Raw genomic sequence first — 12836 nt, 5'->3', positions numbered from 1 at the left:
CACCCAGCATGCCCACCAGGAGGCGATGCTCTGCCCATCTGGGGCATTGCTCCACTGCAACCAAAACCATTCTAGTGTCTCAGGCAGAGGCCATGGAGCCATCCTCAGCTCCCGGGCCAACTTTGCTCCAATGGAGCCTTGGCTGCAGGAGGGGAAGAGAGAGACACAGAGAAAGTAGAGGGGGAAGAGTGGAGAAGTAAATAGGGCTTCTCCTATCTTCCCTGGCCTGGAATCGAACTCGGAACTTCCACATGCCAGGCTAATGCTCTACCGCTGAGCTAGCCAGCCAGGGCTGTGAAACTGTATGATTTTTAAAAAAATTAAATTTACTCGGGTGACAGTGACTAATAGGATCATATAGGTTTCACGTGTAGGTTCTATGATACATGATCTATATATTGCATTGTGTGCCCACCACCCAAAGTCAAATCATCTTCCATCACAATATATTTGACCCCCTTTACCCTTTACTACCTCCCCACCTCCTTCCCTCTGGTAACCACCATACTGTTGTCTGTGTCTGTGAGTTTCAGTTTTATATCCCACATGAGTGAAATCATACAGTTCTTGGCTTTTTCTGACTAACTTATTTTGCTTAGCATAATATTCTCAAAGTCCATCCACATTGTTGCAAATGGCAGTATTTCATCTTTTCTTATGGCTGAGTAGTATTCCACAGTATAAATAGTTTATATTTATATATACACCATAATATATATATATAAATATGTGTGTGTGTATTCCATAGTATATGTGTGTATATGTGTGTGTGTATATATATATCTTCTTTATCTAATCATCTATCAAAGGACATCATGTTTTCCTGTCTTAGCCACTGTGAATAACGCTTAAATGAACATAGCATGCATACATCTTTGTGAATAAATATTTTCAAGGTTTTTGGCTAGATACAGAGAAGAGGGATCAATGGGTCATATGATAACTTGATTCTTAATTTTTTGAAGAACCACCATTTTGTTAATTGGAGGATACATATGATCTAACTAATAAAAATAACCCCAAAACTTTTGCCAAGGGTGGTATTTCACCTTCTTTGTTTGTTTCTTTGGCTCACTGAACTTACTGAGCAAATCTTCACTGAACAAGAAAAAGAAATTTAACTCAAGATCGTTTGTTTCACAGAATGTTTTACAACAGCATGAGTAAGCTTCAGGGGTCATTTTTAAAATGTATTTATTGAAGTCCAACACTGCCATATCATTGACTGCACACCACAAATAGAATTCAGTTCATCCTCATAACAACCCTAGAAGTACGTACTACTATTACTTCTATTTTACAGATGTGGAGTCCGAGGCACAAAGAAGTTAAATGACTTGCTTGATGTCACATGACTCCAAAGTGGTGAAGATGAAATGAGGCAGGTTGGCTCTGGAACCTGTACTCTTAACCACTCCTAACCCTGCCTCTGGAGCTGTGGCCCGCCAAGCGCGGCACTCAAAAGATCATGAGTGAGCAGTGGTGATGTTACATGGTGCCATTTAACAAAGCAGTTCCAGTTTTTGAAGAAATGACTGAATTATTTCTCTTTTTACAACACAATACTAATCTGAGCAAAAATCTCAAATCTGAAATGAGATAAATTCCTCCATACTCAGAGCTCCTTACTCATTGCTTCTCTGTTCTATTTATGACAGGAAGAAGAAGCAGGGAAAATTCAGCATGAGAACACTGTCAAATGGTCACACTCAGCAAGATCCTAAGGATGAATGCACTACCAGGTGTGAAAGTCCTTCCACTAGCCTGCAGCCGGGCAGCACGATCACCTCCTCGATGAGGTCCTGTGTTCCACTGTAATCCGGACCTGACTCTAATCTCAGTGAACAATTAGCAGATCAGAGGCTGAGAATTTCCTCACCTCTACATCGTGTGCCCACACAGCCAGAGGAGGAAGACACGCAGAGCTAGAACCAAGGTTAGTGATACTGGGGTCTTAAACACTTACCTAGATGTAGGTGCATAGTGGCCTCTGTTGGAGCTGAACCAAGAGAGAAAAAAGGGAAAAAGGATTGATTAGCATCAAAAGCAAAATCCAGTAATAAACAATCACAAATGCAATTACAAAATGTAATTCATATAAAAATGAAATGGCTAGAAGCTTTATAAAGGAGTAAGAAGAAAATGCCAATAAACATCTTCAAATAATATATGCAACTCTCTATTTAGTTATATTTAAAAGGAACACATTATTCTGAAAGTGAAGAGTAGAACCCTTCACACACAGGATACCTATTTAGTATTCAAGTTTAATCAGGTAACCTTTGAAACACACAATACAATGTGAAGAGACAGTTCATGAATAAGCCAAAAACCTTTTTTGAACACTTATTACATGCCAGGGGCTGTTCTGGGTGTTAAGGAAATAAAGAAAAAAAGTACCATCCTGGTCCTTAAATAGTTTTCCATCTGGTGGAGACAAATACAATAGTGTCATAAGTGTGATGGTAGTGTTCAGAGGGTGCTGGCCGAGGGAGGGGCTCGGGAGGGGTACTAATTCCAAGCTGACCAGGAGAAGAGGGTTGTCAGGAGAGGCTGCCCAGAGAGGATGACCTCTGTGCTGAGTTTGAAAGACTAGCAGGAGAGAGATAAGTGGGATGGGGGAGAGGGGAGAGGTGCTTCTTTCTGGAGTAAAGGTGGAATGGCACGGAGAAGTGCGAGAAAATGGCCTTCTGGGAGAACCACAAGTTCTTCATGACTGGATGAGCACTTAAGAGGAGGGACCAGAAAAGTAGTTGAGAGGAGTGAAAAGACAAGATCATTCAAGTGAGAAGGCAGATCATGCTAAGGAATGTGGACTTTACCACGGAAACATGATGATCTGAACATTATGAACAAAGGGGTGGATGTTCAAATATGCATTTTAAGGAAGGACACTCTAACAGGAATTTGAAAATGAGGGACACTGCCCAATTAACACTTGGGTTATATATATTTTTTCTCAATAGACTTGCAAACTTATCAAGAAATATTTTCAATACACTATCTAAAAATTAGAATTCATGACAGAGATATTTTAAAATCTTGTATATCAGTTAAAGAATTTCAGCTAGATAAGAAAAAGTTGGTTTCTATCATGACGGTCACATTAGGTGACAAGTCCAGACCTAAGAATGCTGCAAAGCCAGAAACTGATGTTTGTCGTATTGCTTCACAGACACATGGAAAATACTGGTGCTCAGTCTTTTGGAATAGACTCTGGAAAGTGTCAAGAATATAGTTGTTAGTATACATCTAGCCTATACGTGCAAATGCTGAGTCATCGCCAGTTTATGGACGTCTTCAAAAAAACAGAAGAAAAACTTAATGACCTTGTGTTTTGTGTCAATACTTATTGGTCAAGTCATAGGAGAGTTTTACAAAGACTCACTGAACTGTTACCCCTTTTTTAAGATTTTCTGGAAACAAATATAATTGCCAATTATCCAATAATCAATGACAAAAACATAGCACAACGATGTATCTTCCCTCTACATCACCCTGTGTATGAATGAGCTGAATCTGAAGTTTCAAGGAAAGAGTTTATCTGCAAAGTAGTTAGAAAAGTAAGAGGATTCATGTCAAATTTGAAACCTCCAACGTACAAATAAATAATCGTTTTACATATTTTCCTAACATGAATCAATATGCTGATATTTTCTGATGATAACCAATATGAAGCATTTTAAAAAATTATCTGCAAAAAATTCCAAGAAAAATTTGAAGAATGTCTTGTTGATTTCGATAATTTTGGAGTTTCTTTTTCATTTACGCAATATCCCTGTGACTCCTATGTTAATAATAGTAGACTGAGACAAGAGTAAGTAAATTTACTTGGACGGATGTAGTTTTGAAACTGACATGCTTTTGTATCAAAGTGAGATCCACTCTTTTAAAAAAAGATGAACAAATATTGTTAAGGAGGATACAGATATTAAAGGAAAGTATTTTGATATTCAATTCAGTTATTGGAACACCTTTAAAAGTAGGTATAGAACACTTGAATATGTAAATCTAGTTTCCAACTGTAAATTTTATGAAATCTTAAAAGACTAAATATTCCAATACTTAAGATGTTCCATAAGTGTAAAATACATACTAGATTTCAGATACTTAGTATAAAAGATGTAAAATACCTTAATAGTTTTTACATTGACTACATTATATTGATATGTTCTATATTTTATATATTTTGTATTAAATAAAGTACATTATTAATCTATTTCTTTTGCTTTTTAAATGTGGCTACTTCAATATTTTAAATTATGCATAAGGCTCTCATAATTCTACTATTGGACAGTGTTGAACAAGAGTGAGGAGGGAGACCCGACTGGATGGTAACTAGGGAATATACCACACAGGAGGTGGAGGGGTCATGGAAGAAGACTGAGGCTCTCAGCCAGAATGCAGGGTATAAAAAAGGTGAAATGAAGATGTAAATGTACATAAGGGACTGACGGAAGAAGAAGGGCTATTCAAGGAGACTGAGAAAGAGCGCGTTTCATGATGGAAATAAGGAAAAGAGAACTTTAAGACAGAAGGTTGCAACAGAAACCAAAACAGTCCTAATAAAAAGCTGATGTCTGTTGAGACCATCTTGTTATCAAAGCACTGCGTTAAGAGGGTCTGTAGATGAACCCATGCAGTTTGGCCTTTCAGGTAGCATGCTTAGCTTCCGTGCAGAATGCTCTTTCAGGAACTTCACTGCAGAAACAAGATACACGATCTCCTAGCACCTTAGAGAGGAACAGTACCAGAGGGGTTTTTGTTTGTTTGCTTTGTTCCTTAAGATATTGTGATAGTTTACTCTGTCTAAAGTTAGCTGCCTTACAGAAGAAGTTCTTTGTATTTATGACATTAATCTGTTAAAAAGGGGGTGGGGGGTAATACTAATATGTTGATATATAAAAATAAAAACTTTCAAAAACTAGAAAATAAGTTAAATTAAATGTAAAATTTATAGCAAATACAAATTAGTAATATTCACGAGTCAGTACAATGGTTAGATAAATATAACAAAATATCTGCAGAGATATTAAGTTACCTGCTTGATTTTATTTATTTTTTATTTTTTTGTTTTTAAATTACAGTTTACATTCAGTATTATTTTGTATTAGTTTCAGATGTTCAGCAAAGTGGTTACAAAATCATGTACGTTACAGAGTGGTTACCTACTTGATTTTAAATAACGCTGATGACTAGGACCTGCACCCAATAAAGAGACAAGTTATAAGATGTTTACTCTACTTTTAACCCTTTGAGTACTGAGTTTTTATCGTGCTCATTGATTCCCAGGAGTGAGTTTTTTTTTCAAAAAATGAAACTAGTTGCAGTTATAGTTTTATTAACTTAAAATCATGTCTGTTTGATAACTAATTTATGGAAACAAGAAGAACATACTAGTTGAAATTAGTTCCTTTACTGCTCCAGCTCAAAGTTTAAAGACATACATGTATGATCGTACTGGCGATGGTCAGGAGGCACGAGTATGTACATTAATGTTCGTACTACTCAAAAGGTTAAGGAGTCTATCCAAATCAATACTCACTTTTCCTAAATTACTTTGGCACATAGCATCTTACATTGAACAACCTACAACATAACCACAGGAGAGCTATTTAAGAAAGACCCACAGAATCAGAATTTTTGGAAATGGAGGCTCCAAATTTGTATTCTTAAAATCTTCCCTAGCTGATTTTGATAGAAAACCAATTTTTAAAACCACTGATCTTAATCACATAGTCCAGCCCTTATTTTATAGCATGAAGAACTGTTCTCTGTATTGAGTATATGTCTTTTCTTTGAAGAAAAAATAAATTCCTCAAAGGAAGAAAATACATCTACACAAGACAGCAGCCTAAGCTGATAATAGATTCTCAATAAATACTGAGTGAATTGAAAACTCTTTTTTAGTTGTAATATATTTTATGCTATTTTGGGAAATAAATAATTGAAGATCCAAAGCTTTGAAAAAATGTCAAAATATACTCACAATTTTGTCAAAAAGCTCTTTAGTATAAGTAGTCTGGGTAGTTTGAACACCTAGTAACTTTCCACCTGAATTTGATTTAACTAAACAAATTTAAATCATGTTTTAAAAATCACTAATTAGGAAAACTCTATTCAATATTCTTTTTTTTTGTGTGTGTATTTTTCTGAAGCTGGAAACGGGGAGAGACAGTCAGACAAGACTCCTGCATGCGCCCGACCGGGATCCACCCGGCATGCCCACCAGGGGGCGATGCTCTGCCCCTCCGGGGCGTCGCTCTGTTGCGACCAGAGCCACTCTAGTGCCTGGGGCAGAGGCCAAGGAGCCATCCCCAGTGCCCGGGCCATCTTTGCTCCAATGGAGCCTCGCTGCGGGAGGGGAAGAGAGAGACAGAGAGGAAGGAGAGGGGGAGGGGTGGAGAAGCAGATGGGCGCTTCTCCTGTGTGCCCTGGCCGGGAATCAAACCCGGGACTTCTGCACGCCAGGCTGACGCTCTACCACTGAGCCAACCAGCCAGGGCCTCTATTCAATATTCTTAACAAAAGTATCCTCTGTTTGAGATAACTAAACATTATATCTTCAAAAAAGGAAACATACTTAGTACACATTAAACTTGATAAAAGGAAAAGTACAAATTTCCTTGAACAATATTTACAAATGTATGGTATAAATATGGTCCAAAATCTAGTAAAGTACCAGACTTGGAAAGCTAGTTGTAATCACCTCTCACCAAGTGGCTATATCAATCTACTTCTATGTAGTAAAACAAATTTTCTAAGCTAAAGGAAGTTCACCATCTTTTTCACATTTATCAGGGTAAATACATGCAGCAAAATTAGAATAAAAAGCCTGAAGGACTATAATGTAGTTCAGTGTCATTCATTACACTCCCGCTTGGATAGTACTTGCTTTGCCTCACACTACTGACATGGGCGAGTTACTAAATTCTTGAATAATGTAAAATTGGAAGAAAAGGTCTTTTCCTTTGTTAAATATAAAATGCATACTTCAGAGAGGTCCTGATTTGTCAACCTTGCAAGCAACCCACTGGCATCCTCTAAGTGTACCTTTCCTCGCTTTTGCTGTTGAACTAGTTCTGACTCATCTTTCTAGATCTCTTGAATGTTGTTTTTTATTGCAAATTTTAATATTTGAGATGTATAAAGAATCCTTACATGCTATGTATATATAGTCACTATTTACATTTAACTACTAAAAAATGGCTAATTACCTACTACCTGCAAAAGAGAAACTAGAGGAAAATAAGTATTCAATGAAAGGTCTGGCCATTTTCTAAGTCTGGAAATCAAAAGCAATACTGAAAAAGCACTGCATGTAAACACACTAAAATGACAGTCTGAATTTTCATTTATCCAAAGAGAAGAAATTAAGTTGAGGATGTCCACTTGATCGCAGATATTAGTTACTGGCAGTAACTGTCACTCATACTATCCTTTACGGCACTGTCCATCTGAGTCCATCTTTTGGTGGGGGCCCAGATGCAGCAATTTGTTTTTCTATTTGTTCCCTTTTCTTTCTCCTTTCTTCCACAGACTGAATATCCAAAATCCCCCGAGAGGCAGCCAGCCTCCTTCCGGCCTCTCTCTGCAGCCTCTGCAAGCTTGGCTCTTTTCTCTTCTGGGTTCAGCATGGGAGGCGCGGACTGGCTGGGACAGGGAAGGAACAGCCCTTTCGGGAGAGTGGCTGCGGGTCCCTCCTGCACCAGCTATCAACTGACTGTTATTACAACTTTTTGCTGATCTGTTGCTGATTCTCCGCCTCTTTAAAAACATCCCCCACCCTACTATCCACCTAAGTCCAACTTCTCAGCTTCTTCAAATCTGAAATTGCATAAACCAACCATAGCTACCACATAACTTGGCCAAATGGCTTACACTGGGAAGTTTTGTCTCTAAGAATGAGAGAGAACAAAACTGTTCTTAAAGAAGTAGGCTTTGGCTTTGAAGAAAACTGGAAGAACACACCTTTAACAGAAATGTAAAAGATATCTCACTTTCTTCCAGGCGTCTCTTCATCATGATAAAAGGACCAGGTCAGAGGTGTGACCACGACTATGCCCAGAGGATGCACTGTGGGCGGAGACCTGCTGGCTGTCAGAGTGGACTGAGTGGGAGAGAGGGAAGAGAAAGCCTGGAGTGGTTCTCTGAGAGAGATCACTGTGAGAGGTTTAATTTAATTGCCCTTATTTAGCTTCACTGGTGAGACCCATGAGACTCTAAATAAAAGCTGGAAAGAACTGTAGGGAACTCCTCTGACTTTAACACAGAACTGTTCAAAAATTTGGATATTCCTAGATTTACCAAAATGAATAAATATACAACCTGCACTATGGAAAAAATTAACTCTGAGAAGAATACCGGTTCACTTGGGTTTATACAAATACTTGATTACCTATTAAATCATTTATCTTCCCATAAATGTTGAGACAGTTCAGCTTAATAAAAGTTTCTACCAATAAGTTTTGAACTCTTATAAACAATGCATTGGATAGAGGCCAAACATTCAATGGTGCTTTTGAATTAAAGTACAATGATCATGATATACTATATTTTGCAGTTAGATTTCAAGAATCACTCCAAAGATATCCAGAACACTGGCGATGATAAATAAACCCAACTTAAAATTCTGAAGATCTATTAATTTGTCCCTAATCCTAAGCAAAATGTCAACATCACTACCAGTATTAACAGAACACATAAGGGGTTAATGAGTTCACATTTTTATGAACTCTAGGATTGCGCTCAAAGTAAGCACACATCCCTGTAACCTTCACTCACAAACTTAATATCATCGAGGTCCACAGAAACTATGTCCTTTGTAAAGCTTGATCAGGTTCAAGTAACTTGACTGAACTGGAAATAGAACTTTCATTATATCTCTTTTTTAATTTTATTTATTCATTTTAGAGAAGAGAGAGCGAGAGAGAGAGAGAGAGAGAGAGAGAGGAGAGAGAAGGGGGGAGGAGCAAGAAGCATCAATTCCCATATGTTCCTCGACCAGGCAAGCCAAGGGCTTCAATCGGTGACCTCAGCAATCCAGGTCAACGCTCTATCCACTGCACTACTATAGGCTGCATTATATCTTGATAACTTAAGTAGTATGCCAAATGTCATCAAAAGGAATCAACTTCATCAAAACCACAAATAAAACATAAAACACTAAACAGGCAAGTTAAAATGGAGATTTTACTTTAAAAAAGTAAAAATGCCCTGGCCGGTTGGCTCAGCGGTAGAGCGTCGGCCTAGCGTGCGGAGGACCCGGGTTCGATTCCCGGCCAGGGCACACAGGAGAAGCGCCCATTTGCTTCTCCACCCTCCGCCGCACTTTCCTCTCTGTCTCTCTCTTCCCCTCCCGCAGCCAAGGCTCCATTGGAGCAAAGATGGCCCAGGCGCTGGGGATGGCTCCTTGGCTTCTGCCTCAGGCGCTAGAGTGGCTCTGGTCGCAACATGGCGACGCCCAGGATGGGCAGAACATCGCCCCCTGGTGGGCAGAGCGTCGCCCCCTGGTGGGCGTGCCGGGTGGATCCCGGTCGGGCGCATGCGGGAGTCTGTCTGACTGTCTCTCCCTGTTTCCAGCTTCAGAAAAATGAAAAAAAAAAAAATAATAAATAAATAAATAAATAAATAAATAAATAAATAAAAAAGTAAAAGCAAGGCAACAGGATATAAGAATCATGACAGAATCTCACTAAAGCCTCTCTCTCTATATATATAATATATAAAATATGTATTATAATATATATAAAATATATAATATATATAATTTTAATTATATTATGTATATAATTTTACATATATTTTGTGTTTTTCTGAATTGAAAAGCAGGGAGGCAGAGAAACACACCCGCATGTGCCCGACCGGGATCCACCCAGCAAGCCTACTGGGGGCGATGCTCTGCCCATCTGGGCGGTGCTCTGTTGCAACTGGAGTCATTCTAGCACCTGAGGCAGAGGCCACAGAGCCATCTTCAGTGCCTGGGCCAACTTTGTGCCAATGGAGCCTCGGCTGCGGGAGGGGAAGAGAGAGACAGAGAGGAAGGAGAGGGGGAGGGGTGGAGAAGCAGATGGACGCTTCTCCTGTGTGCCCTGGCCGAGAATCGAACCTGAAACTTCCACATATCAGGCCAACGCTCTACCAATGAACCAACTGGCCAGGACAAGCCTCCATATTTTTTAAAAAATCCATTTTCAGCAAAGGATAAAGAACAAAGACCTGGCACACTTTGACATGTTTTTAGTCAAAAAAGCCAAAGACCTTTAAAACTTTAAAATTATCAGCAAAGCCTGACTTGTGGTGGCACAGTGGATAAAGCGTCGACCTGGAAATGCTGAGGTCACCGGTTCGAAACCCTGGGCTTGCCTGGTCAAGGTACATATGAGAGTTGATGCTTCCAGCTCCTCCCCCCTTCTCTCTCTCTGTCTCTCCTCTCTCTCTCTCTCCCTCTCCTCTCTAAAAAATGAATAAATAAAAAATTAAAAAAAATAAAATAAAATTATCAGCAAAATTGGTAGTGTACCATTGATACTGTACCAGAAAAGTATCAATAAATGAGACTCTATATAATTTCACAAGTCAAATATCTCTTGAGAACAGGTAACCAATAAAAGATGGGAAACTTTTAAAGTTTTAAGTGTAATACACTCTTTTTATACCAGATAGGTAATAAATGTTCTTAAGAGTGTTAAAGTCACTCACAAATATGCATTCTGAACAAGGAAGCAAACACCTCAATCCCATATCATCTTCTATGATTTTATTTGGAGTCATGCTTTTCTTAATTACATTCTAAAAGCTTAAATTTGGGGGTGTTTTTAGTAACTACCGTAAACATGGATCATTATATTGTTTCTCAATACTAAATTGAAGCAGAAAATTCTTCCTGTCACCAGTTTGTCCAAGAGACACATTATATGCTGAAAGTAAAGCTTCATTTTTTAAAAAAGCATTTCTGTGCCTACGCTCTTTCAGAAGCTGAGCTCACCAGCATCTCATGCAGTTACATTAGAAAGAAAGAGGCTGTGTTTAATTCCCCTAAAGGTTGTTCTTTTGACAAAAGTGTTTTGTTTGAACTGACTTATTTTGGAAGGAAACTTTTAAGAAATTATGGAACCCCAAAATATATTTAGTCCAACCTATTATTCAGAACAAAGGACAGAGAGTTCAATATGCTGGGCAAAAAAAAAAAGGATGCTTAAAAAACAAATTGAGGAAGTGGTTAATAAGCTCTGTGTTAATATTATTTATTACCTAAAATAAAAAAAGAGAAGACTTTGAGTTAGACAAGCAGCATATATATACATGGCAGGCACTTCTTACAAATGCAGGTATTGTGTTCTGCGAACTACATCTCCTGAATCGTTTTAGAATTCAAAGGCCCTCAGTAGTTTTGCCTCAGGTATCTCTCCATCTAATTTGAAATTCAAATGTGTAAAACTTCCAAAGCTAAATATGACAAATTAGACATGGCCCGGGAAGTTACCATTTAATGAGCTATGAACCTAGATTTTCATCTCCCCAGGAATAATTTCTTTATTACTTTTTGTATTTTATTGCAATAAAGCACCATTTGACCTTCAAGTATGATAATTAAGCTTCTAAAAATGTTATAAATTTAGAGTGAAAATAGTTCTCCCTGTGTTCAGGAATATCCTTATGATCAGTTTAAAAGATTACTTAATATTTCAAGACAGCTAAATTATACACTGAACCAGCAATATTCGAAAGTATTTTCCCTCTTCCCTTCCTCCTCTATTTCCCATCTCAATTTGATTTGTGTCTCATAACAACTTATCATCTCTCACATTATAAAATAAATGAAATAGGAGCCAAACTAAAATGTATCTTTATAACCTACAAATGGGAAACAGAGAACTCTTTCAGGCAAGATTTATTCTACTATCAGCTGTCAATGATAAGACCTTAAACACTAAAACTTAGGAGTCTTTTCCGCCTATGCTCATGCCCTAACCTTTTCTGGGGAGCTATCCACACATATTTCACAACTTTGCCTACGGTATAAATAAAATTTCTAAGTGAAAAATTAAAACTCAAAACTACCATCTGAATTGCTGATAATTATTATTTTTAAAACATTACTGTGGCTCTTTGGTCTTGGCGGCAGAAACGAGATGACAAGGGAACATCACTGCTCAGAAAGCGCTGCAACAAGACACATGCGCAGTGCGGCCGTGGGGCCATAGGCCACCACCTTCAGAAGCCCGCCTGTGCAACGTGGCTACCCTGCCAACAGAAGAGGAAGGACACCTGGAGTGCCAAGGCTGAACGGGGCACACCCCTGGGACTGGTCGGATGAGGCAGCGACAAAGTGTACACCTCAGGGCCAGGCATGGATCCGTGCAGGAGCACCTAAACCCAAGAGGCAGCGTCCAGTTCCTCTTGAGGGTGGCAATGATTAGTCCTACATTAAATATTCTAAGATATATATGTATATATATATATTAATTACTGTGTAGCAATTTTTTAAAAGTCTTAGACCTTTGAGAACTTGAAGAGATGAAATTCACAGAGGAAGCAGAGGAGAGGAGTGGCAAGGATCAGTGGACCCCCAGTCTGAGTGTATATACGTGGTTTTTAAGAAACATTCAGAGATAGGAAGGAAAAGTAGGATTATCATCATTGAATAGTAACAACAACAATACTAATACTAAGAACAGTAACAAGAAGAAACCTAATGCTAATGTTGCTAATGTTGGCAGAAATTTGCTGTAGGCCTACCAATACCTATTTTACCATCTTCATTTTAACTGGACTGGGGTCCCTAGTTAGAAGAATTTGTCTCAGTGTCCCCTGAAGCTTCCTGTGGGCAAAGG

General features: G+C 38.5%; 1 protein-coding gene across 2 annotated transcripts in view; it reads right to left on the bottom strand.

The window, feature by feature from the left end:
* The window catches only part of RELN (reelin), a 649217-nt gene that overhangs the window by 332177 nt on the left and 304204 nt on the right, over positions 1–12836 (bottom strand). For both annotated transcript variants that reach the window (XM_066354462.1, XM_066354463.1), the window contains exon 5: positions 1967–1999. In XM_066354462.1, the coding sequence (XP_066210559.1) occupies positions 1967–1999 (33 nt within the window). The remainder of the gene's footprint in view (positions 1–1966; positions 2000–12836) is intronic.

The sequence above is a fragment of the Saccopteryx leptura genome, chromosome 12 (assembly GCF_036850995.1).
Source record: "Saccopteryx leptura isolate mSacLep1 chromosome 12, mSacLep1_pri_phased_curated, whole genome shotgun sequence".
Taxonomy (NCBI): domain Eukaryota; kingdom Metazoa; phylum Chordata; class Mammalia; order Chiroptera; family Emballonuridae; genus Saccopteryx; species Saccopteryx leptura.
Note: the sequence above shows the minus strand (reverse complement) of the source record. Positions and strands in the feature narration are given on the sequence as shown.